This window comes from Phasianus colchicus, unplaced genomic scaffold (genome assembly GCF_987193195.1).
Source record: "Phasianus colchicus unplaced genomic scaffold, bPhaCol1.hap1.1 HAP1_SCAFFOLD_43, whole genome shotgun sequence".
In the NCBI taxonomy this organism is placed as follows: Eukaryota; Metazoa; Chordata; class Aves; order Galliformes; family Phasianidae; genus Phasianus; species Phasianus colchicus.
Genome location: NW_028325223.1, coordinates 1,387,197 through 1,409,635, shown reverse-complemented (window position 1 = coordinate 1,409,635; position 22,439 = coordinate 1,387,197). Strand labels below are relative to the sequence as shown.

At 44.4% G+C, this 22,439-nt stretch overlaps 1 protein-coding gene and 1 pseudogene across 2 annotated transcripts; both read right to left on the bottom strand.

Moving 5' to 3' along the window:
* Window positions 1-306: 306 nt before the first annotated feature.
* LOC149912136 (uncharacterized) lies at window positions 307-9,867 on the bottom strand. Its single transcript, XM_090132749.1, has 8 exons — window positions 9,786-9,867; window positions 9,220-9,358; window positions 8,949-9,046; window positions 7,194-8,429; window positions 3,161-5,857; window positions 2,188-2,302; window positions 1,028-1,180; window positions 307-954 (listed from the first exon to the last, which is right to left on the bottom strand). Exons 1-4 carry the CDS (start codon window positions 9,864-9,866, stop codon window positions 7,311-7,313), a joined length of 1,437 nt encoding a protein of 478 aa, XP_089988875.1. The 5' UTR covers window position 9,867; the 3' UTR covers window positions 307-954; window positions 1,028-1,180; window positions 2,188-2,302; window positions 3,161-5,857; window positions 7,194-7,310.
* Window positions 9,818-18,821, bottom strand: LOC149912135 (ranBP2-like and GRIP domain-containing protein 3; annotated as a pseudogene). The gene is made up of 15 exons (XR_016462362.1): window positions 18,714-18,821; window positions 18,337-18,474; window positions 17,200-17,267; window positions 16,616-16,714; window positions 15,723-15,875; window positions 14,841-15,071; window positions 14,300-14,461; window positions 13,821-14,013; window positions 13,140-13,230; window positions 12,156-12,363; window positions 11,473-11,651; window positions 11,208-11,383; window positions 10,780-10,903; window positions 10,367-10,525; window positions 9,818-9,906 (listed from the first exon to the last, which is right to left on the bottom strand). The product of XR_016462362.1 is annotated as a ranBP2-like and GRIP domain-containing protein 3 (transcript).
* Window positions 18,822-22,439: the final 3,618 nt, after the last annotated feature.

Here is a 22,439-nt window from a genome sequence, read left to right as displayed (position 1 = left end):
GCTGGACTGCACAGTCAAGGGAGTCTGGAGGGAAACGGTACAACTACATATACCTCTTCTTTAAATGCTAGGTGCTGTCCTCTGACAAATTTAGTCTTTGTTAGTCTTCAGCAACCGCATGAAAGAGCTGCTTGATGCAGCTTATCTTAACACACAGTCATCTTAGAATTGCAGCTGTAAGGAAGACCACGCCATTCAAAAGCTGTGTGTTAAACCACTACTCCTGAGTGGCAAGTCGTCTTTATGTTCTTTGGGAAAACTGGGTGTCATTAGCTGCTCCCATTTAAACATCTGTAAAAGCTTGAAACAGCTCAACATAAGCAACACTAAGCTTGAAGAGCAACTAGATTCTGATTAGCCCAGCTATCCTGAAAATAAGAATTACAACTATTGTTTTGTACTTTTAGATCACTAAAATAACATTCCTTTTACTGTCTTTAACATTTCAACCCAAAAGTTACAAAAAAAATGCACTGAAGTGATTCTGATACGTTATTAATGACAAAGACTACATTTTCAGCACCACTGCATCTTGTGAAGAAAGTACATGCTACAGGATATTTTCACAACAAAAGGACTAGACTGCTCATCTTTATAACTTAAATGGAAGATAAAGAAGTAAATCTTGTACAGAGACTTGAAATATGAACTGTCACCTAAACTGCTTTAGAGATACTTACGTGGCAAGTAACTGGAAGCCATAGAAACGTTATAATGCCCACTAGCACTACGTTTGTCACAGAACTTTACTGCCTTTCCATATATCCTGCTTCTCACTTGGTGACATTTTCTTCTGCAAGGACCTCGCAATGCTTCCTGGGACATCTCCTGATTTTAGCTCCGCAGGCAGAGGTCTTTTCTCAGTGGAAGATCAGGCACATCAAGGTTGAAAATGGGATTAGGAGATGCATTTGCTGATCACTGCTGCACACTTTTCTAACCCTTTCATGGAAGCTGATCAGCGATATTCCAGGTAAGTACGTTAACCTTTACACTTGTGAAAGACCACGTGTCAGCTGATGCTTACCTCCACGTGCCACTGTTTGCCCACAGCGTTCACCACACGTCCTTCAACTGGCCTTCTATGTGCTCCACAGATGGGGACGCCCATTTTGTCACGGCAGGTAAACCATGTAATTATTCTCCTTTCGGTTCGTGAACATCAGCAGTGAATTCCTTCCTGTTCAAAAATTCATTAATTGAGAGCATGAATAGAACAATTTCAACTTCAGAGCTTCCGTAGAGATCATTTAATTTTTAGCACTTGTTTCAGTAACAGGATTTATACTATAATAATGTCTTTAGCAGCATCAAATACGACAGTTCAATATGATTATTTTTTTAAACAAGCTTGATTGATTCTGAGAAAAGCCTGCTAAGTAGGATGCATCAAATCTCTATGAAAATAGCTACGGAGCTTGTCTCAAACAGGTTAGAAAGCTGTAGTCATGCCTGGCTTACATTCTGGCTCTCTTAGCACAGGTTTCTTTTAGATTTACTTAAATGTAATTGAAGGAAAGAAAAATGCACTCCTCTGCATTTTCCCCGTGATATCAAACATCAGAGAAAGAAAAATATAAGCTGATTTCCTATGGTACCACCCTGTGCTGCAAATTGCCCCACTCCCATGCTTTACCCTCAGCCTCTTCAGAAATTTAGATTGGAAGCTGGATGGCAAAACGGGCCCTAACTCTCTACATAACCACGTGTATTGCATTAAAAGCATGAAATCAATGGCTACACAGTTTACTTAAAAAAAAAAAAAAACAACCATGAAGGATCCCACTGAAATGAGCGCATTTATTAGTGAAAAAGGTGATAAACTGGACTCAAATTGGGGAACCCATGTTGGGAAAATAAAAACCTATTTAAAAATGACAAAACTTCTGCATCTGATTTGTTTTTAAGTGTCTACCACAGTGTATCCTACTCATCCTGAAACATCACCAGGTACAACACACACTTGACAGGAAATCCGGTGTCGAAGTAGACAAGTAGTTAATATTTTATGCACACATTTTAAGATATCCACTCTCAGTTTTGTGATGCATTCTTAGACCTTTTTCTCATAAAAGACACTTTGGTTACTCCATCTCAGCAGGAAAGCCTTAGGAACCATAACCATCCCTCCCAACTGTCATTCCATTTTCATCATTATCAGTGATAGAAGGAAGGGTGAAGACCCACCTGCCATCGTTCTTGACGAATCCAACTCCTGCCAATACTTGTTGGCAGATATCACAGCAGAAGCACTTCCAGTGGTTGTTCACAGCTTTAGTAACGCAACCAATAACGAACTCACCTGTAGGAAACACAGTAACAGGATGTAAAATGCCATGCTACACAAAGTTAAAAGAAGCCTGCAACTGAATCGCTAGAATTACATCACCATTTTTGCCTTGCTCCTCTTCTAGAAAAGGACACTTTTCAACTGTTGTTCACACAGTGTTGGCTTCTACTCCACTAGGCCTAGAATCAAGGCTTGAAAGAGCTCCATACTCAAAGCACAACAGAACTGAGTTTGGATGGCCCTGACCCTCCTGCGAGAAAACTCCTGCAGTCAAAGTACAGTAGAATACAAAGACACACAGAGATACAGCAGGAGAATGCACTTGCTAAACAGCAAATCCAACACGCACAGCAATTTCTGATCTACCACAGAGTCCTGTGCTGGGAGGCACTGAGGAAGTGAGAAAACTACCATTTCATATTCTCTGCTGCACAGCCATGCCAAACACTCACGCTGTTCTCTGCACGCACGCTGCAGCCAAGGCCCTGAGCAGCGCAAACGCTGCCTGCAATACGTCGGGAGCTCCGCCTCCTGCTGCTGCCAAAGGCTGACACCCGGCTCTGAAGAGCCTACAGATCAAACAGCTGCCAAAGAGAAGTGATCAGGCAGATAACAGGTATGAACGAAACGAAGTCTAACATGCAAGTCTGTGGCATTCCCCTGAAGTCATAGCTTTCCAAGAATAAAATGCGATGGTCTCTAGAAGTGTCGGGAAAGCTTGACGCATCGCTGCTGACTGCAGCCCTGCTGATTTCAGCTACTCTCACCACATTCAAGAACTGGAAAAGCCCACTTTCAGACAGGATTCATGGAGTGCTGCAGCCCAGATGGGTTTTTTCTCTCAATGAAAAGCCTTCACATTAAGCTTACCTGACATCGAAGTCACTAACTATTCTGTGAAATGTGGTATTCTTGAACCCACAAGCCTTTCTCCCCTGTGCACAGGGCCCTGAAATTTTCAGTTGTTCGAGGGACAATATTTGAAAGCAGCTCCGTGGTTGTGTGTCCTACAGGTTCGTCACTGGCAGAAACAAAACACACAACAACAGGGTTGGTGTCCTTTGACAGCTCCGCTGCCAGAGAGAGGTGGCCCTTCTGCAGCTCTGACAAGCTTTGCTGGCATTCTTCAAATCTCCTCTCAAAAGAATTGGCCAGTTCTTGAACTTTAGCTCTGACCCCAAATTGCTCTACTTTCACTTCACCATCTGAAAACAAATCCGAGATTTCCTTAGCTCTAGTCACTGCAGCCAGAGATCAGCAGCTTTTGTTCTGTATAATCTCCAGGGTAAAACAAAGCCAAACAAACTACAGAAGATACTGAAAAGAACTGTAAAAACCACTCAACCGACTAACCAGCATCACCTGTAGCTGTCCAAATTAAAACACTGTTTGATGTTTCAGAGGGCACTAAGTTCATTTCTTTAGCGATGACATGCTTTGCACACACCTCAAGAACTTGGTCCCTTCTCATAAGGATCCTGTAACACTTCTTCTGTGTATGGAAGAGGACCCTGAGCTCTCCAACACCGCGTTCCTTCCACTGAGCAGCATCTCTGGCCCAACTGTAAAATTTCGCCCTCTCTTTGAAGGGAATTCCTTCATCTTCTTCTCCAGACTACCTCCACCTAAAACACAGCACAGTAACGCGTGATTTCCCCAGAAGTTGTTGTCACCAACAACACTGTTACAATTCTGACATCATAATCCAAAATTATTCGATGTTTTCCTTTCTTCAGTGGCTTTGTACCCACAGCTCTATACTCATCATGCACTGAAGTGACCGAACAGCCCTGCCTTCTCAAAAGGAGAGAGCCCAACAGATTTCAGCCTTTGAAATTCATTTTTAAGCTATCAAGTGTGCCAGCATATTTCCCAGTGAAATTTCAGGTCTGCTGAATGATGTGCTGAGTGATAACCCAGCACTGTTAGCATTCCAGGTGTTCCCCTTATGAAGGCTGCTAAGTAACTTAATACTGGCATTTGATCAGAATAAGAATCAACTGAAAATAATAAATGGAGGCCTCACAGCTGCATATCCTCCTCACTTTATATGTGCACATTACTGCCTTTTAACATCCTTCAATTAACACATCTTCCACAGTTAAAGAAAAGCTTGAAAGAACTGGAGAAACATGTGACAGACAAGCATTTCTGAAGGAGAAAAAGAGCAGGCAAGGCAAGAAAGAAAACAACAGACGTCGTAATATGATTAACGGATGAGGAAAGGCAGACAAGATATTGCAGAAAGAGGAAGACAACATTTTGCAGACTTCATCAGATTAACTGTTCCAATTAAAGGACACTACATACTGTTTTTTTGTGCTCCATCAGTCTTGCTTAGTCATTATACTAACCTGCAATTAAGTTCTATTCTTTACAGGAAGCCAAACTAGAAGACTACAGTCATTGCAAGCTTCTCCTCTTATTAGGCATACTAAGGTTAAACACGAAATCCAGACATGAACAACTGAGTTAAGCCTTACAAAGCTACATCAGGCTTCTTCAAGCAAGTTGTTCTACTTCCTAAAAAGCTGTATCACCACCTCCTGGTAAATTCTCTGACACGCGAGCAGTTTCTGTGGATTCTGCTTCTCCGCTGCTGGCAGCTGACTGCACAAATACTGTTGCTGTTGCTTCACTGGTTGATGGAGTATGTAATTCTTCCTTACTTGTAGAGACTGAGTCAGTACGATTAATAAAACAGTAAGCAAATAAGCCATAAGAGCCTAAGATACAAACTTCAAACTACATTAAGTCTGGACACTAAGAATAATGACTCCCTCCAAAAAAGCCACATTTTCTCTCTCCCCTCCCTCCCTTCCAGAAATTGATAAATTTCTTCATTTATTTACAACAGCAGTACAGTAAAAACATGATAGTAAGTTCTCAGTCTCCAACTTTCCTATAGTGCTACTAATGTTTCAGAACAGCTAACTAACAGGGATTAAGGGAAGTGAACAACTGGGGAAAAACAAAAAAACAAACAAGAATTGTTGTTGGAAGGTTTCAGACATTCTTCATCACTCTTAAAACACACACAGCTTTGACTCAACAAGAGACTGAAGTACCTTTGAAGCAGTACGATTCCAAAACAAGCACCATTTCCCTTGGAAACTGCTCTGAAATCACTTAACTCTTACATACCTGCTAGGAGGAATTCTACTAGCCAAAGCTGTTTCTACTTTAGGAGGCAAAGCTGTTTCCTTTCTCTCCCGGAGAAACTTAAGTTTTTAGTAGTACCATAGTTCCAGTGCCAGAACAGACTTGAGACACAGTCAAACAAGCCAAGTAGTTTCTAATCTGCCGGACGCTTTATTTCTCACTAAGTGAAAATAGTCTAAGAATAATACTGCAAATTTATTGCCTAAACTTTCGTAAAGACTTGACTCGTACTTTTTCTTTGAGTTTTTACTTCTTTCTGAGAGCCTTCTGGACTGGCATCCTCCGCACTGCTACTAAAGCCACAGACAGACGTAGAAGGGACCTGTGGAGTTTCTCCGTTAGCCTTCTGCTCAGAAGATTTAGTTTCCCAAGCAGTAACACATTCACGTTTGACTAGGGGGCCTGCTGCAAAGCACAAAAATTAGTGGAAAACAGCTGATAAGACAGCTAAATATCGTGATCATTTTTGGCACATACGTTATAAAGTAACCTAACGATATTCAGAACATCTTAAATTTAGAGCTTTTGAAATAACATCATTATGTAAAAAGACACTCATTCAGGATAACCAAGGAACTGTAAATCCATCACACTTGGGTTTTCTGCTGCTATCAAAGAACCTCCATGCAATAATGAAGACTTCAATCTTGCAACTGCCACTACAAATACTAGCTTCCTTTGACATTTACTTATATTTCTGGAAGCTCAATACGTGCCACCTTTTGTTAGTACACAGACACTCACAGCCTCAGAAAGAGTGACTGGCCAAATGGAAGATGAGAGTTTTTCTCAATTTAAATATCGTAAACATATTGTAAATGTTGTCTGTTGGTTCTAGTAGCACTATACACTTTCCTTTTGAAATTCAAGTCTCAGACCAAGAACAGGTCAGCATTTTCATGTTGTTACAAGAATTATTGATGGCCATACGCCAAACAAAATACAGTTACAGAGAAGAGCCATATGGGTATCATCTACAGAGGAAAAGCAAAACCAAGGACTGAAAAAGAAAGTAAGAAACAGAAAGCAGTCAGCAGCAGCGTGTGCTACCGATGAACTTTGAGCATTTGGAACTCCAGATGGTATTAACCAGAGACTGAATAGAGCTTATTTCACAACACTTCTGGGAAGTACAAGAAGAAAAACCATGACAAACAAAGGCTCAAGCGACAGATGTGAAGTTACTGGAAAGGAATGGAAGCAGACAAGAAGGATGCCTCCTAGTTGAAGGGATAATTCGAGTTGAAGCTTAAGCACAACTGCTGTTCTCATAGGTTACCAGTCAGAGCGAGGCCTTGAACACAATAACTGCCAGCTCAACACAAAAAATGCACTGTCAGCACTTCACCCTGACATTTTAAACAACGCCTCGTTGTTTAAACAATATTAGCATCTCCTGGTTCTAGCAGTACCAAACTCCTTCCCTACAAAAAAAGCAACACTAAGATCAACTCTGACGCCTCGGACAGATTCCAAAATCCTACCCGCAACTCCCTTTCTCACTACAGAGTTGCACTGAGTCCTGCATAAGGCACGCTTCTGTTCTTACGTGCAAAGAACTACAACTTCATATTTACTCAAGTTGAAAGTCTAGGATTTGAAGATTCACAGACGTGCATTAGAACTGAAAGAAACGACATACTATTAAGACAGAAGAAGTAATACACAATGACCAGCATTAACAAGTGACTGACTAATGAGCTGCACACTTGAATAAATTACTGGTTCAATTAACACTCACCTTTCTCCAGGATTTTAAACGAGAAGTTGGAGGGCCCACCCTGTGCCGAAGGAGCCGGCTGGGATGCCTCGCTCTCCCAAGGTTTCTGAGCAGCACTACAGCTTTTGGGGGGTTCAGCTACTCCCGCTTTTTCCTGCTCTGCTTTCCGAGATGCTGAAGTTCTTCATCGCTCTTTCTTGGACGATTAAAGCTGAATCCAAAGAGGGAGCCGGGGGCTGAAGTATTCCCAAACGGGAATGTCTCTTTGTTACTGAAAACGCTCCTGACAGATTCAGATCTAAATACAAACTTCGGAGCAGAAACCTCCGTTTTTGCTGGCGTTTCAGAGGTGCTTGATACCTCTAAAGCTTCTACGGTGGCATCAGAAGCATCACCACCATGGCCGAGGTCGCTTCTCTCCCTGGTAGCTTCCTCCAGCACAGCTACAGCGTTGTTACCACAAGGAGATGCTTTGGCTGCATTCGTACAAGAAACATGAGATGTTACCAACGTGCCTTTCTCACGGGTGTGCTCACTCTTGTCCCTGTCTGCTGTTTCTTGAGACTGGAGTGTAACTCCACTACTTGAAGGCAGTTCGTTTTTGTCTTTTTCATCCATGTTTGTCAAATCAGTTTTACGCTCTTTGGATGGATCATCTTTCTTAGTGGTATTTTTACTGGACTCCTGTATACCAAATTTAAATCCACCGAGAGGCATCCACATTGAAAAATTACATCCTTCCTCTGCAGGCTTTGCTTCACCATCTGCAAGATTCTGAGAGGTACATGCTGGTGTTTTCCCTTCAAGTTTCAAGGAAAATTCTTGAAGAGATACTTCTGAATTAGTTTTGCTTGTATTCTGGCAAGTAACACATTTTGGGGCAGTGGGTTCATTTCTTACTAAACAGATGTCACAGTTCCACTGGCCTTCCTTTTTAGCAAAGGCAGATCCCAATTTGTCCTGTGCGACACTAACACTGGATTCTAGAGGTTTTAAAACCACACGTTTTGTGAAATAGCCTGGTTCAGGCAGTGGTGGATTTGTGCTTGCCTGTGGAAGGCTGTAGTTGTAGCGATCACCACCACCACGAGGCAAAATGATTCCAGCAGATGGAGCATCAAAATGCAAAGGTGCGCCATACGTGTCTTGAGGAAACACAGCAGCACAAGTGTTTCGCAGAGGTGGCGTGCGGATTGCTTGTTGATGAGCGTATCTACGCTGCTGAGGTGCAAGTCCATCCATGCCACAGACAGGTGCCTAAAGAAAAAGCACCGTTACTTCCTTGTGGAAAAGGAGGAAAAGGGATTAGGGTGCTAAAGCCCATGCAACACGTACTCTTAATAGCAAGGCGTACCGTAAAATTACATTTCACCTCTAATCAGTTTAAACTAAAATCATACGTTCAAAACTTGAGTGGTATCTGAAAACACAGACTGGGGAGAAGCGTAAGCTGAATAGACTCATTTTTCTTTAGTATTAAAAAAAAAAAAAAAAAAAAAATCAAGCCCCCATACTATTTTGGGGAAAAGAACATTGCAGACAACAAGCAGAGGACATATGTTAGCAGGTTAAAAACATGCTTTGCTGGCTGTTTCTCCCAAACCCAATATCCCAAAGCTTAGCTGATTACGGAACTTTCTGCCTGTCTCCAGCAGACCTCAAGTTTAGTAAACGCTCTCTAGGGAACCGCAGTTATATCCTGCTACACACAGAATCAAAACCAGTTGTTTTCAACACATCAGTAGAAATGGCTTGAGCGGATTTGTATGTCCTCACCTTTGTTGGTGCTACACTGGTTGCAGCAGTTCTTTGAAGAGACTGTGAGTTACAAGCAGGTGACTGGCTACAGTGAACAGATGGGCCAGAGGTAGCAACTGAAAAGGAACACCAAGAAAAGAGTTTATATCCAGTTTTTGTGATTACTGACTTGAATGAGTAAAACTGGTCCCTTGGGAAAGTTCACTCATCTCAGAACACTGCAGAAACATTTTAAGAAGTCTTACTCCGTTTAGCTAAGTGTTCAATTAAAAATTCAGCATCAACTTACCCCTTAAAGGAGCTTCATGAAGATTTTGTGCTCTCCGATAACCATCTGACACTGTACCTGTTTCATAGCTTCCAGCAGGCCAGCAGTGAGATGATACATTTACACTGGAACTATTACGTTTCATTTCCCATATTTCATTCTATTAAAGACAGTGTTTCAATTAAGAGCATGTAAACGTATTACATCGGTATTTGGAGGAAACCTAAGGAATGATCCCTACGCTCCTCTGCTATTTAAAAGCATGTTCAAGGTCTGAGACACACACAAAAAAAAGATGAGTTAAGTGCTGCAATAATCTATGATCTTCCTATGCTTTACGAAACTGAGACTGTTCCCTGAAGCTAGAAATAAACCCAGAACAAAGTAGCTAAGCTGAAGAAAGCACAACTTTCTGCACGCACAATCCTCAGGATTACTTCCCATATCTGAGTACCAAATCAGAGTTTGTAGGCAACAAAGTTTTACTCTTGAACTCAGTTTAAGCAGGTGTTTATAGCAGTTCTCTTCACTGAGTTAAGAGGTAGCCTGGTAAGTGAAGTTCAATGCTTGGGTCACAAAGTACTTACCAGAACAAAAAGATCAACTGTTCTGCATCGAATATAGTGACTCAAGTTGTTTACCGTTAAAGCTTCCACTTGCTGACCCATATCGTGGGCTCACTCAGGAAACTCCAGTGGAGTGGATCTTCTGAAGAGAGAGAGAGAGAGATCCTTCCCCACTTGTAGTCAGCTCTTAAATGGGTCTAGGAGAGGTGGAGCCAGGCTCCACCCCTTCCTGCAGCACAGGTGAATTGCTTTCACCTGTGCTCCCAGGGCTGCCTCATTGCTCACCTCAGGTGATTAATCAGAGGTTCAGGCCGTGACTCAGCAGTTCCCATACAGTAATCAAATAGGAGGAGGTACTAAGGCAGTTCAGTATCTTCCAATCAGAGTTTTAAAACTCAGAAGTTCAACAGAAAGATACTACCAAATCTCAGTAGTAGCAGTACAATGACAAAAACAAAAAAACAAAAAAAATAAAACCAACCACAACCCATCAACACACAAAGCCAACTGAAACAAAAAACAAACCAACCAGCTAACAATTCATATGTAAGCCTGTGACATACAACGCCTCTTACTCTCATCTTTGAATAATCCATCAGTACCTGGATGTCCACACTATGGAAATGTCTGAAGAGAGGATACGCATGTTCGGGAATACTTCTGTGCTTTTTGATAGTTCTCAAGCTAAGCAAAATTTTCTTCCAGTAGTAGACGCTTCTTCCAATATATTCTTTCTGGTCGTGGGAGTTAAGGCTAACGCCCTGTTGAAGAAAGAGAAATTCAAACTATCGCAGAATATTTAAATAGAGCGTTATTCATACTTATTCTTCTCTGATGCAGTTGAGAGTAGTGAGGTAAGAGTATTTGACTAGAGCAACTGCCTTGCATGACATCCCATCAAAATTAGTAGCAGCAGTTCTCAATACTACATTCTCATCTGATTTTATTTAGTCTATTAAGTTTGCAAAATTAGAGAAAAACAGATGATACTTATTTACAGATAATCTTAACGTACTGTTTTTTGCAGACTTCTTGCCCAATGTATAATTAAGGCAGGCTGAAGGCCGTGTTTCTCCAGGGCTCACACAGTACTTAATCCGTGCTGTACAAGAAGCTTCAGTTTGGTTGCCGAGTCTGCTCTGAATATCAAAAGAAATATTCCTCAATTAGTATTCCCTCTTTTTCATCTGTTCACACGTCATTTGTTTGATGAACATAACAAGCAGCTTCAGTCCTAAGCTAGCTCTTCTTTACAAATGCACTGTCAGAAATGTAAAGCCCATTTTTATAAAGTTCTTCAGCATCTCACACCCCTACAGCAAAAAACATTTAACATTTAAAGGACGTCAAACAAAAGGAACTAGTTTTACGCAACCTATGGGAATCAATTCAGAAGCCATCTAGAAGGTTGGTTCCAATATTTCCAAACTGAAGAAGCCTTACTTTGTTTTTTTCTGCATAAGAGCACAAACAGCATCCCACCAGGATCTTTGCTTCTCAGTACAGAACTGTTTGCACAGCAGCAATGGTAAGAACAGAGGTTGATGTGTGCCACGCTGAGTATTAAACTTCTCTTGCAGTTCTAAGTTGCTAGTGAACACCATCCCGAGTAAAAAAACCTGTTTTGGTGAAAATAAACAAACAGAAGGTATTAGGTAGCAAAAAACAGGCATTTAAATGCATTTAAGAACTTAGGAAGCTTGCTTACTTCAAGGTCCAACAGGCAAATGGACTCAGGAGCATCTGTTTCCAGTCTCGATGTCTCTTGGGGCAAGTGAAAGAGTTGTTGTAATGATCTGCGCAGCGGGAATAACACTGACATGGAATTCCACTGCAAGCCAAGCCATGCAAGGTGCTGGAGACTACCACTGTGCATCCAAACAGCACCTATGCAAAAACAAGGGTTGCAAGAAGCGTCCTCGTTAGGAAAGGTATCATTCTACTCCTGTTACACTCAAATTCAAAGCCAGACTTCATCATCAAGTTAAGCCTAAAAAATGGGAAGATATCATTAGTTCACAATTCATCCTGGAATTATTTCATTTTTATGCCTGTCACCTGTGTTCATAGATTACACATAAATAATGTGGGCCTTCCTATCAGCACTCACCAGCATACAAGCACTTTCCAGCTTCAATTGGAAATGAGTCAGAGCAGACCAGAAGACAACAGTGTGGAAGCAGGAAGTATGTGAGAAATTCTTCAGAACCTGGCATGATGATACTGCCCTTCAGCTACAGCTGAAAGTGAAACTTCTTGCAAAGCACCCTCTGATTAGGGCAACCACAAGCAGCTATTACAGATACTTGTCTTTTGTTGCAGATGAAGCACTTGTAGAAGAACCTCTAATACAGAGTCATGCTTACGTTGAGTTTAAGTAGCATCTCTTACCAATATCGTATTTACTCAGTTCTCCCTGCTCCGGTGCTTGGGGACTGACATCTCCCATATCATCTGTGCTGAGAAAAGACCTCTCTTTAGAAGCTCCACTCCCAAACAGGCTTTCAAACAATGTAAATAAACCACTTCTGTTTGCAAAAGTTTCCACAATCTCTCAAGAAGTCTTCCTTGCCGTGGCTTAAGTTCAGCAACATATGACCTAGAAAAACGTAATGTCACATAAGAACACTCAACTTAAACAAGGACTACAATATTTGATGCAGTGGGCTGTTCCTGCTGCTTTAGGCTGGGAATCTAGATTTCCCCTTATGATATTTACAAATCAAATTTACAAATACAAATTTCTAACTTACACTCTCCCTATAATTAAGTCACCCTTTTAGCATATGGGCTGACAGCAGTCCCAAGGCATTTTCAAATCCAGTTCTCCAGAATTACTGTGTATTTTTATTATAATGACACTGCAATTGTCTTCAAAATAAGTAGCTGTCAGTCTCATCTATTCAGGAACAATTCAGCCTGATGCCTGGTGTTTTCTTTGTTTTCATCTAGAGCCCACAGGATAGTGAAGACTGAAAACAACTACCTCGGCTTCACCAAAAAAATTTAAAAAAAAATGCACCAAACCAAACCTGTTGGAACAAAGAAGGGAACAAAAGTGACAGGAAAGGAGCAATATTTTCTTTTATACTTGGGACTAGCAATGCTTACAAATAGTATATTAGTAGGCAGAAACCAGCAGACTAGGAGACACTGAAAGTTATATTCTATCTTAATGTCCTGGAGATAAAAAGAAAAAGCCCGTTACGTGTCAGGATCAAACCGCTCTTTTGTATTTCATACGTAGCCAAAATACAGAACGTTTGATAGCATGTTCCAAGACGCCAAGTGTGCTCTTTAACAAGCCATTAACTCTGACATTAACTGCTCATAAAATGGAACTACGGAACATTTATAATTCTTAGTTTTTATTACCAGACTGGCTTTTTCGGTCACAGGCCAACATTTCCAGTGCATCTAGCCCAGCACGATCTCCTCTTCTTAGTTTTGACTTTGGTTTAGGAATCTGGCAAAGAAAGAAAAGAACTGCTACAGCTTCTTCTCAACAAAAAACAACTCACCCTCATTTAGTCTTAAAAGTTAGGAAACAAGCTTGTTTCTTTCCTGAAAAGGACACAAGGTGAGTAACTGAACAATTGCAAATAGCTGTAAGAGCGCACAAGAGAAAGCGATGTTTTGAACGCAAGCACTTGTGCAAAAGGGAAAGCTGATTTTATTCCATAAAGCAAAGAATTAAGCTTGATCAAGCTCTGCTGCTTACGCAATTAGTATGTGAGAGCTACTCAGGTCATTCCCCTCCCCCCCATACCACTAACCTTAATATTAGTTATTTTAGCTGCACTACAGAGAAGGGAATAGTCTACAGGAAACACACTCATTAGCCCTTAAGAGTCATTTTACTTCTGACAAGTGAAACAGATGAGATTTTCTTCACAATACTTGAAATCTTTTAAACAAGTATGGAAGGGTAAGATTTGGCCAGGAGACAGCCTTAAAAACAGTAGTTAGTTTTTGGAATGCAGGCGTTCAGTGCGCGTACAGTGAGAGCATTCAAGAACTGCAACAATTACAGGCACAAACTGAACAGTGACTTACGTGGAAACTTTTCAGACAACACAATGCTGCGAGTTCACATGCATCTCTCCATTGTGCCTCGTTGTTCTGGGCCGTTTTCAGCAGGAAAGTGCCAGCGTGCATGTAGAAGTGTCCTTTCATTTCAAGGAAGGTACGAGACAGCTCATCAGGTCCATTCGCACACGGCTTCACAGAGTGAAGCACACGATCAAAACTGGAACATAGAAAAGATTCATTTTCAACCAAGTCCTGGTCTCCCAGGATTTATACTAGACCCCTATCACTGAGTCTTCTCTGAGGCCTTTAGCTCAGACACAGCTTGCGGATCAAGCCTAGCAACATTTGCTCTTTGCAGTTAATACAGAGAAACTCCTCTTCCATCCATAAAACAGCTACTCACTGAAAATGATGCCTGCTAGAAGTTCGGTGACCCAGAAAAAATATTCAATTTTCTTTTTTTTTCTTCTTTTTTTAAATAAGCAGAACAGTTAAAAGAGTACCTTTCAAGGGCCCCTCTGCTTTCTCGAACATCTCTAGAAGCAAGCGTCATTTTAACCAAGCTAGAATAGGCCAGCAGATGATCCTTCTTGACAGCTCTCCAATTTTTTTTTTTTTTTTTTTTTTTAATCAGCCTCCAAGTCTCGTACTGATTCAAGATATTCCTAAAGAATAAAGTTCATCACAGAATGAGGAACCGCCATCCTTCTATGAAGGCAAGAGTTTCTCCAGAACATCTTGCTACATAATCCAGTTTCCCAGGTGAGATGTTAACGTATTCTTCAGCAGCAAAATTCCAGGAACTATTTGCCTCAGCAATTCCCTCCCTGATGGAGCTGCTGTATCTAACTTAGTACCTCAGCTAGAAACTAAACAACTCTTTAAGGCTTAAGAAAATCCTAAATAAATCATTGTTTCCGCAGACATTACATTTAAAGGAGTTAAGCCACTTGAGAATTAGCTGCCATTGTAACGATACTAAGAGAATAACACCGGTTTCAAGGACATGGGAGATTATGACAGGATCAAAACATGATTAAATACCTCAAATGTCTTTACGACGCACAAACACCACTCCAAGCTGGAGTCTACAGGTATTTTCCTCTCCGCCTCCTGACAATGAAGCACAGCATCTCTTAATCTATTATTTGAATGGTAGAGAGCAACCAGTCTGATGTTAAGGTAGGGATCGTCTGGTCTCGCATAGAGCTCGGTTTGAGTCATATCAAAGAGCTGATTCCAGCCATCTTCGCCTTTACGCTCCAGTAACTGCTCCTATCACATACGAAGGCAACACGTTAAAATTTCATTCTCTACGAGAGCCTCTTCAGCAACTACGTTACCTGACTGTTTTCTCATTGCCATTACAGACTACATTACTCAAACTGCTCTGGAAAGCTGGTAGGTGCTACAGAGAGTTTGACAAACATTTTAGAAGTGAGGGAAAAAAAAAAAACAAAACCAAAACCCAAAGCTTTAGAGTTTGCATCTTGTAGATGCTAAGTTAGATGCTAAGTTAAGACTGTCAAACCATCTGGTTCAAAGATGCCACACGTCAATACAGAACAGCTTGTCTAAAAAAATAAAATAAAATAACATAACCACACAAAAAATCCCAAAGCACAAGCCTCTCAAGACTTCAATTTCATTGCAGTTGTGCTCCAGAAAACTAACACCTGTACAAAAGTGAGATTGTATGACTGAAAGCATTTACACAGTATTAGGGAATAACAGTATCTCCTACACTTGACAGTTTTCAACTCAAATTAAAAAAAACTAGAAAGCAGTGTAGTCATGTAATAGAGACAATACTTAACCTATCTAATCTTGACCTCTTGGATAATATTACTACCATGGTTTTCCCATCGCTTGACGCAACTGAAGTTTCTTCTAGGCACAGAACAGAGATCAGAAGCTGGAATTTACCTTCAATCTGTAAGCAGCAGGATTCCCAGGGAAGAGCCTGGCAGCTTTCTCAACCCAGTACTCTGCTCTTCCATCAGCGATGTCGTTACTGCATAGTAACTCTGCAATCTTCAGTACAAGATCTTTCTGCATTGGATTCAGCTCCACAGAACGCTGGTTTTCCCCATGCATACACATAAGAAAAAAGGTTACTAGTAACTTGATCTTGCAGTCAACATAGAACAAGAAAGAAAACATGTCAAACATGTCCCCCATTAAACAGACCCAGCAAGTCAAATTAGAACTATCAATAAATACTTTCTCACTGCTTTAAGAAAAGCCTCCCTTTCAAGAAGGCCACCATTGGTTTGTAACACCCAGACAACTGCTGGAATTCAGAACACCATAAGAGAAACAATGTCAAAACCAGCTCCTCTACCACCCGCTGCTGCTCTACTCAGACAGCCAGACCAGGGGTATCTCTAGCCTAACCTAATACGGAGGCTTTCGGAAAACAGAATTAAGTCACAAAGGCTGATGGCACTCAGTCACTGTGCTGGCGACAAGACTTTTGTGTGTATCCTCTCCCTCCCCGGTGCCCGAATAATGAAACACAGACTGTGAAGTTCACATTTATATGCTTACCTAATCGGAACTGTATTTGCCCCGTTCCCTCTACCTCTGAGGAAACAAACAAACAAAAAGCCCACCGCTAACAAGAAAACAAACAATGCAACTGAAAAACACTCTCAGCCCAGTCTTTCATCAGCAGCCTACTGCAGAATTCTACAGGGCTCAAAGATTCTTAGTCCAAAGGGCAGCGGGAAGAAGACTATCAGAGCAGGAAGCACAAAGATCAAGTCCATTTACAAAGGAATAAAGCAGGACATCAGGGAGGTGAGTGAGGTGCTTACCTTGTAACACCCAAAAGCTTTTTCCGTGTTATCCTGAGCCTCGTAGATCTGTGAGCTTTGGGATCTCTCTCTCGGACACTGAGATAAATAGATGTATATCTACAGAGTAAATAAAGAAAGAAAGAAAAACCAGAAGGATCAGTATTCCTCAGTATTACAAGTCCCCCCACACCTTGCAGCTAACGTGGGACTTTAATCTGTCACACAGGACAGTTAGCTGTATTTAGTTCAAGGGGGCTTGATCTAGATCTTCAAGTAAGGCACAACATTATTGCTACACGTACAGATGTTGCATATTTGCCTGCAAGCACTGGCCTTCATTAAATAAAGCAGTAGCTCACAGAAACTGTAGGAAGGACGTAACACGATGGCATACAAGACATTTCTACCGGATGGGTTTTTACAGCACCACGCAACTACCCATGCTTTAAGTTGCTGTTTTAGGAAGATTTAAATGGCACCACATTCTCCCATTTGCTGCTACCTTAAAACAGCATGACAACGGTCTTCATTTCTCCACTCTACTTCATTTAGCTTTCCCATCACACTTTAAAGAACAGAACAACATACGTAACGTTTATTACCTCTTAGCAAGTTCGTATTCTTTTATCTCAAAGTACAGCTTAGCAAAAAAGAATCCTTTTAACGATCTCTGAAGAAAAAAAAACAAAAGGTACATTTTAAATATACAGTACTTTTGAAGTAATTGAGTAGGGAGACCCTTCTTTCCAGGGGTGCATAATACTTCCAAAAGTGTCTTCACAGCTATCAGCTCCAGTTCACTCCTTGTACTCTGGGCTTTGTTTTTGAAAGACACAGGAGTAAGAAAATAACATTTCTTCCCAGTAACTGGCAAAGGCTACCAAAGCGAAACTGAGGTTAGTAGCAAAGCAAGTCCTCACACTTGTTACTTTTCACAAGCACACTTCCGACTAAAGAGAGGAGAATGGGGTCAGCTACATACAAGCTGTTTCTCTTGCAACCTATCTACGTTGCAGAAGAAAACAAATGCCACAAATCAAGCTCCTCCTGTCCATGCTTCTGTCACCTTCCTCTCTCGCCTGCCCCGCCTCCTCGTAAACGGGGCTGGAAAGGAACTTCAAAAGAAACGCCGGCAGCCTCGCACAACCCTCCTCTCCAAAATCAACGCAACAGGAAGACCAGCAGCTACTTCCATCACCGACCGCGCTCCACAGCCAGTCGTTCCAGAGAGCAGGGGATCACCCGGCTGCCCAGCCACCAACGCAGGCAGCAGAGCTATTTCCCCCCGCCTCTCCCTCTCTTCCTGCCGGCGTTTCACAACGCCGTCGCACCCACGGCAACAGCAGCCGCACAGCGGCCAAACGAGCCCAAAGCCGAACGGCACGCGTTCCCTATGCCGGCTCCTCGAGAGAGGGAAGGCCGGAAGCCCGGGGACCGTGCCCACGGAACGGGAGGGAGCCGAACTCCACCCCGCCGCCGGGCTCCTTCCGAAGCCGCCGAGGGCTCAGCGGCTTTCCGAGGCGCGCAGCTGCGGCGAACCGCGTTTCCGAGGAGGCGACTCCGCGCCCGCCCGCCGGCAGCCTCCCTCGGCTTCGACTCCCCGCCGGAGGAGCCCGCCCTCGGGCCCGGCACCCGCGGGAGGGGCGGAGGGACGGGGCGGGCGGGGAGCGGCCCCCACCGCGGCCCGGGGAAGGCCGAGGGAGCGCCGCCGGCGGCGCCGGCCGGGCCGCAGCACTCACCGCTCTGGGAGAGGAGGCGGCGGCCTGCACGGAGGCGACGTACCGCTCCACCTCGGGCCTCGGGCCTCGTGCGCCGTGCCATGGCCGGGAGAGGGAGCGAGCGAGAGGGAGCGGCGGAAGGCCGGCGCTCGCGCGCCGCTAAGGGAGCTCCCCGCCGCACGCGGCGGAACGCCCTCCCTGCCGACCGCGGCGACGCACGACGTCACAGCGCGGGGCGGCGCATGCGCGGCGCCGAGCGGCCGGTTCGCGCTTCGCGCGGCGGCGCTTTGAGCCGCGGGACGTCGGGCCGCTCGGCGCGGGCTGCCGGGCGCCGCCGGTCCCGTCCTCGGCCGGCCTGCCCTCGCGCGTCTTACGGAGCTCGGCGCGGTGAGGCGTACCGAGCCGCTCTCCTCACCCGTAGCGACGCGCCGCGGAGAGCGGAAGCGTCGTTTCTGCGTCGGGTATTGGAAAGGGCGGTTGATCTGAAGAAGCGCGCTGTGGCGCATCCTTAGAAACAGCTGATGTGAAAAGTAGAAGTTCCGTGCGCACATTAGTAACGTGTTTTAGAAACGCAGTTACCGAGTTACGTGAGAAATCCTTTCTCACAAAGCTGCGGTAGGCTCTAGATGTCCTAAGCGATGTGGGTGTAGTGTTCTGAACCGGGAAACCCGCTGTGAGGTGGTTCGTTAGGCCAGCAGAAGTGAAACACATTGAACACGCTTTCAAGGAGCCAGGGCCTTTGCACGAAGCAGAGCTGTCCCACTCTGTGGGAACCTCAGGGTGCCGCAGGCGGGCTCCAAGACACTCCCCTCTGTCCTCCTTCCCAGCTTATCTCTGTGCGAGGACAGAGGGATGACCAGAACAGTGACCAGTGTAAAGGGCACAAATGCTAGGGGTAATTAAACAACTAAGAGCTTATGTTTCTGTGCTATCTTGGCGCCTGCCTGTCACGTCCCAACTCCTCACGGAGTGAGACAGTCCGGCCTTGTGTAGAGGCCCTGGCTTCTCTGATGTTTGCTACATCTGTTTTTCTCTTGCTGGCAGTTTCTTATCTAACAGAACAACTCTACAGTATGTTTTCTAATCCCTAACATGCTATACTCGCATTGTTTGGACCATTTAACAACTATTCAGTTTTGCAAGAAAGAATTAATCACATAATTCAGTAATAATGTTTTAAAACATACCGCTAACATATACGGTATTTTACTTCTTAGATCAACTATTTCTAAGGATAAGTTACAGAATACAAATGCATGATGTTCTACTTCTTCAAACCAGCTGCTCTTGTTAATGTCAAATGCAGAAACAACATTCCATTTCCACAATTCCCCCCTCTTTTTCTTTCAAAGTGTTGATTTCTGCAATTCCTTTTTTTCTTTTTTCTTTTTTTCTTTTTTTAAAGGTACGATTCTAAAAACTTCTTCATTTTCTTCATTCTCCATTTCGTCTAATATCATCATTTTATCCGAGTGCGGTGGTGGTTCCACTGCTGTTTGCTTAGGCAGCGCAGTTTCTGTTAATCGCTGCACCAATCCCCCCACGCAGGGGATAATACAGCAACCGACGGCCGTCAGGACTCCTGCTGCCACAGTCAAAGAAGTAAATAAGGACACAATCATCCCTTTCCATTTGCCAAACCAGGACTCCAAACACCCAGTGAGGGAATTACCTATTCCTGAGTTTTCTGCTAATTCACTGGCAAGAGTAGTAAGCCCCCGTAATGCTCTAGTTATTGTGCTAGCTGGGGCTGTGTTATTTGCGATAAAGGTACAGCATTGGGTGCCCAACATCACACACACACACCCTTTTTCAGCTAATATCATGTCTAGGGCGATCCTATTCTCCCAGGCCATCCTGCTTGTAGCATCCAATTGTTCTGCAATTCCCTTTATTGCCTCCTTTGTATAGTTTATAAATCTCTGCTGATTGTAATAGATGTAGTTTATACAATCTACATTTTTGTTAATTGTCACCCACCAGAATAGAGATTCAAATCCTGCAGCAATTGATTTCTAGCCTTAAATTCATCAGGGACACCTCTGGGCACCCCAATTGAGTCTTTATATATTGTATCATCATCAAATGGGGCCCCTAGGCTCCTTCTGTTCCTTTTGCGAATGTGTGATAGATCCTTCTCAAATGCCAGAGTGAACGGTATAGCCAGTTGAACAAGTGCACAGGTACCTCCCCAATGAGATGGGAGAGTGGACCGTAAGATCTTCCCACCGCAATGCCACCAGAGATCTGCTCTGGGGATTCCCAGCCTTGAATAGTTCCCCGCCAAATCCTTCGTAACATCCAAGGTTCCACTGCACAGTGAGAAATTCCCTATAGGCCTGATAGCCCTCACACCCTGCCTTGAGAGACAAGCTGTATGGCCATAGAGAATGCAGGAGGGATTTTGTCATCTATCTCTGATATCCGGGGAAACAACAGGGAGAGTGATTTTCAGGCTTCATTTTCCCAGGCTGTTTTCTCCTGGTACAGGGCAACCATACATTGCATCCCTTGGGAATCCTTGGTCCACCCCGGAGGAAGGGGTACTACCTGAGCTACATGCCATCCCAATGCACAAGCATTGTTGGAGCTCGGCAGGAGACAAACACACGACCACAGAATTGATCAGAAAGTCTCAACTTTAATCAGAAGGTTGCGTGCATTTATGTTGGCGCTAATGAAGCTCATACACATTGCAAAGCCCGAGCTCCTGATAGGCTCTTCAGCTACTTGTTGCCCCAGCCCTTCTTTGTACTTTTTGTGATTAGACCATGCCATTCATCTTTCTTATTTCTACATTCTCCTACCTTCCTACACATCCTGTTAGTTTGCTCAAGGACTCTCTCCTCGTTAGCCTTGTTTACATCCTGTTACATTGCTCAAGGACTCTCGTCTCATTAGCCGAATACTGTCTGTGCGGCCTTTCTCAGCCAGCCAGGTCTCAATCACGCTCTCCACACCCACATTGTTCAGAACATTGAAAATCTACTGCAGTTTTGTGAGGAAGAATTTGTTAGGTAATTCAGTAATTATGTTTCTAAAACATGCCGCTAACATATACAGTATTTTACTTCTTAGATCAACAAGGATAAGTTACAGAATACAAATGCATTATGTTCTACTTCTTCAAACCAATTGCTACTTTTTAATATCAAATGCAGAACCAACATTCCCTTCCCTTCCCTTCCTTTCCCTTCTCCCCTTTTTTTCCCTTCTTCCCTTTTTTCCCCCTTTTTCCATTTCCCTCCCCCCTCTCCCTCCCTCTCTCCTTCCCTCCCTTCCTCCCTTTCTTCCCATTCCTCCCTCCCTCGCTCCCTCCCTATCAGCCTGGCTCTCACGCTGATGTCCAGATGCCCGTCTTCCTTTTCCCACACCTCCATGCTCTGCCCACATCCCCCTGTTTGGCTGCATCTCCCTGCGGATGTCCCACCCCACAGCCCCACTCACAGCCGCCATCCCCGGAGCTCTGCCCTCCCCCAGTCGCTCCCCCACCTCCCCAGGAGATCCCTGAGGGCTCTCCGTTCCCCCCCCACCCTTCTTCGCCCCCCGCTGCCCCTCGAGCCCCACTCGGGCTTCAGGCCGTGCGTGCAGGCCGCGCTGCCACGGCGACAGCGCGCCCTCCCTCCTTGCGGCGCGGGAAGCCGTCCCCGCGGCGACAGCGCATGCGCGGCGGCGTCTCCATAGCGACAGCGCCCCGGCGCGGCCGTTGCTCGAGCGACGCGCCGTCCCCGCTCCCCGCGGAGTGACGTCATCACGCGGCGACGCGAGGACGCGGCCACGCGGAAGCGGAGCGGGGCCCCGCGCTGCTCCAGCGCCGCGGCGCAGCCCCGGGACTCCGAGCGCCGCCTCTCCTCCGCCTCAGCTTCTACGAGTGGGTGTTCGGGGGCGGCCGGGGCACCGGGGCTGGGGCCGTCCTGTCTTGGCCTCGTGGGTCCTCTGCTGCTCAGGGCCTCTGCTCGGCGGCGGGAGATGCCCTGTGCCCTCCGCCCTTCCCCCCCACCCACGGTGTTTCACTGCCTTCCCCCCACCCCCCCCACCCCCCCCGCCGCGGGTCGCCCACAACCTCCCGAGTCCCTCAGTCTGACCGCTGGGCTTACGCTTTCCCCCCCAGTTCCCCACCTCCA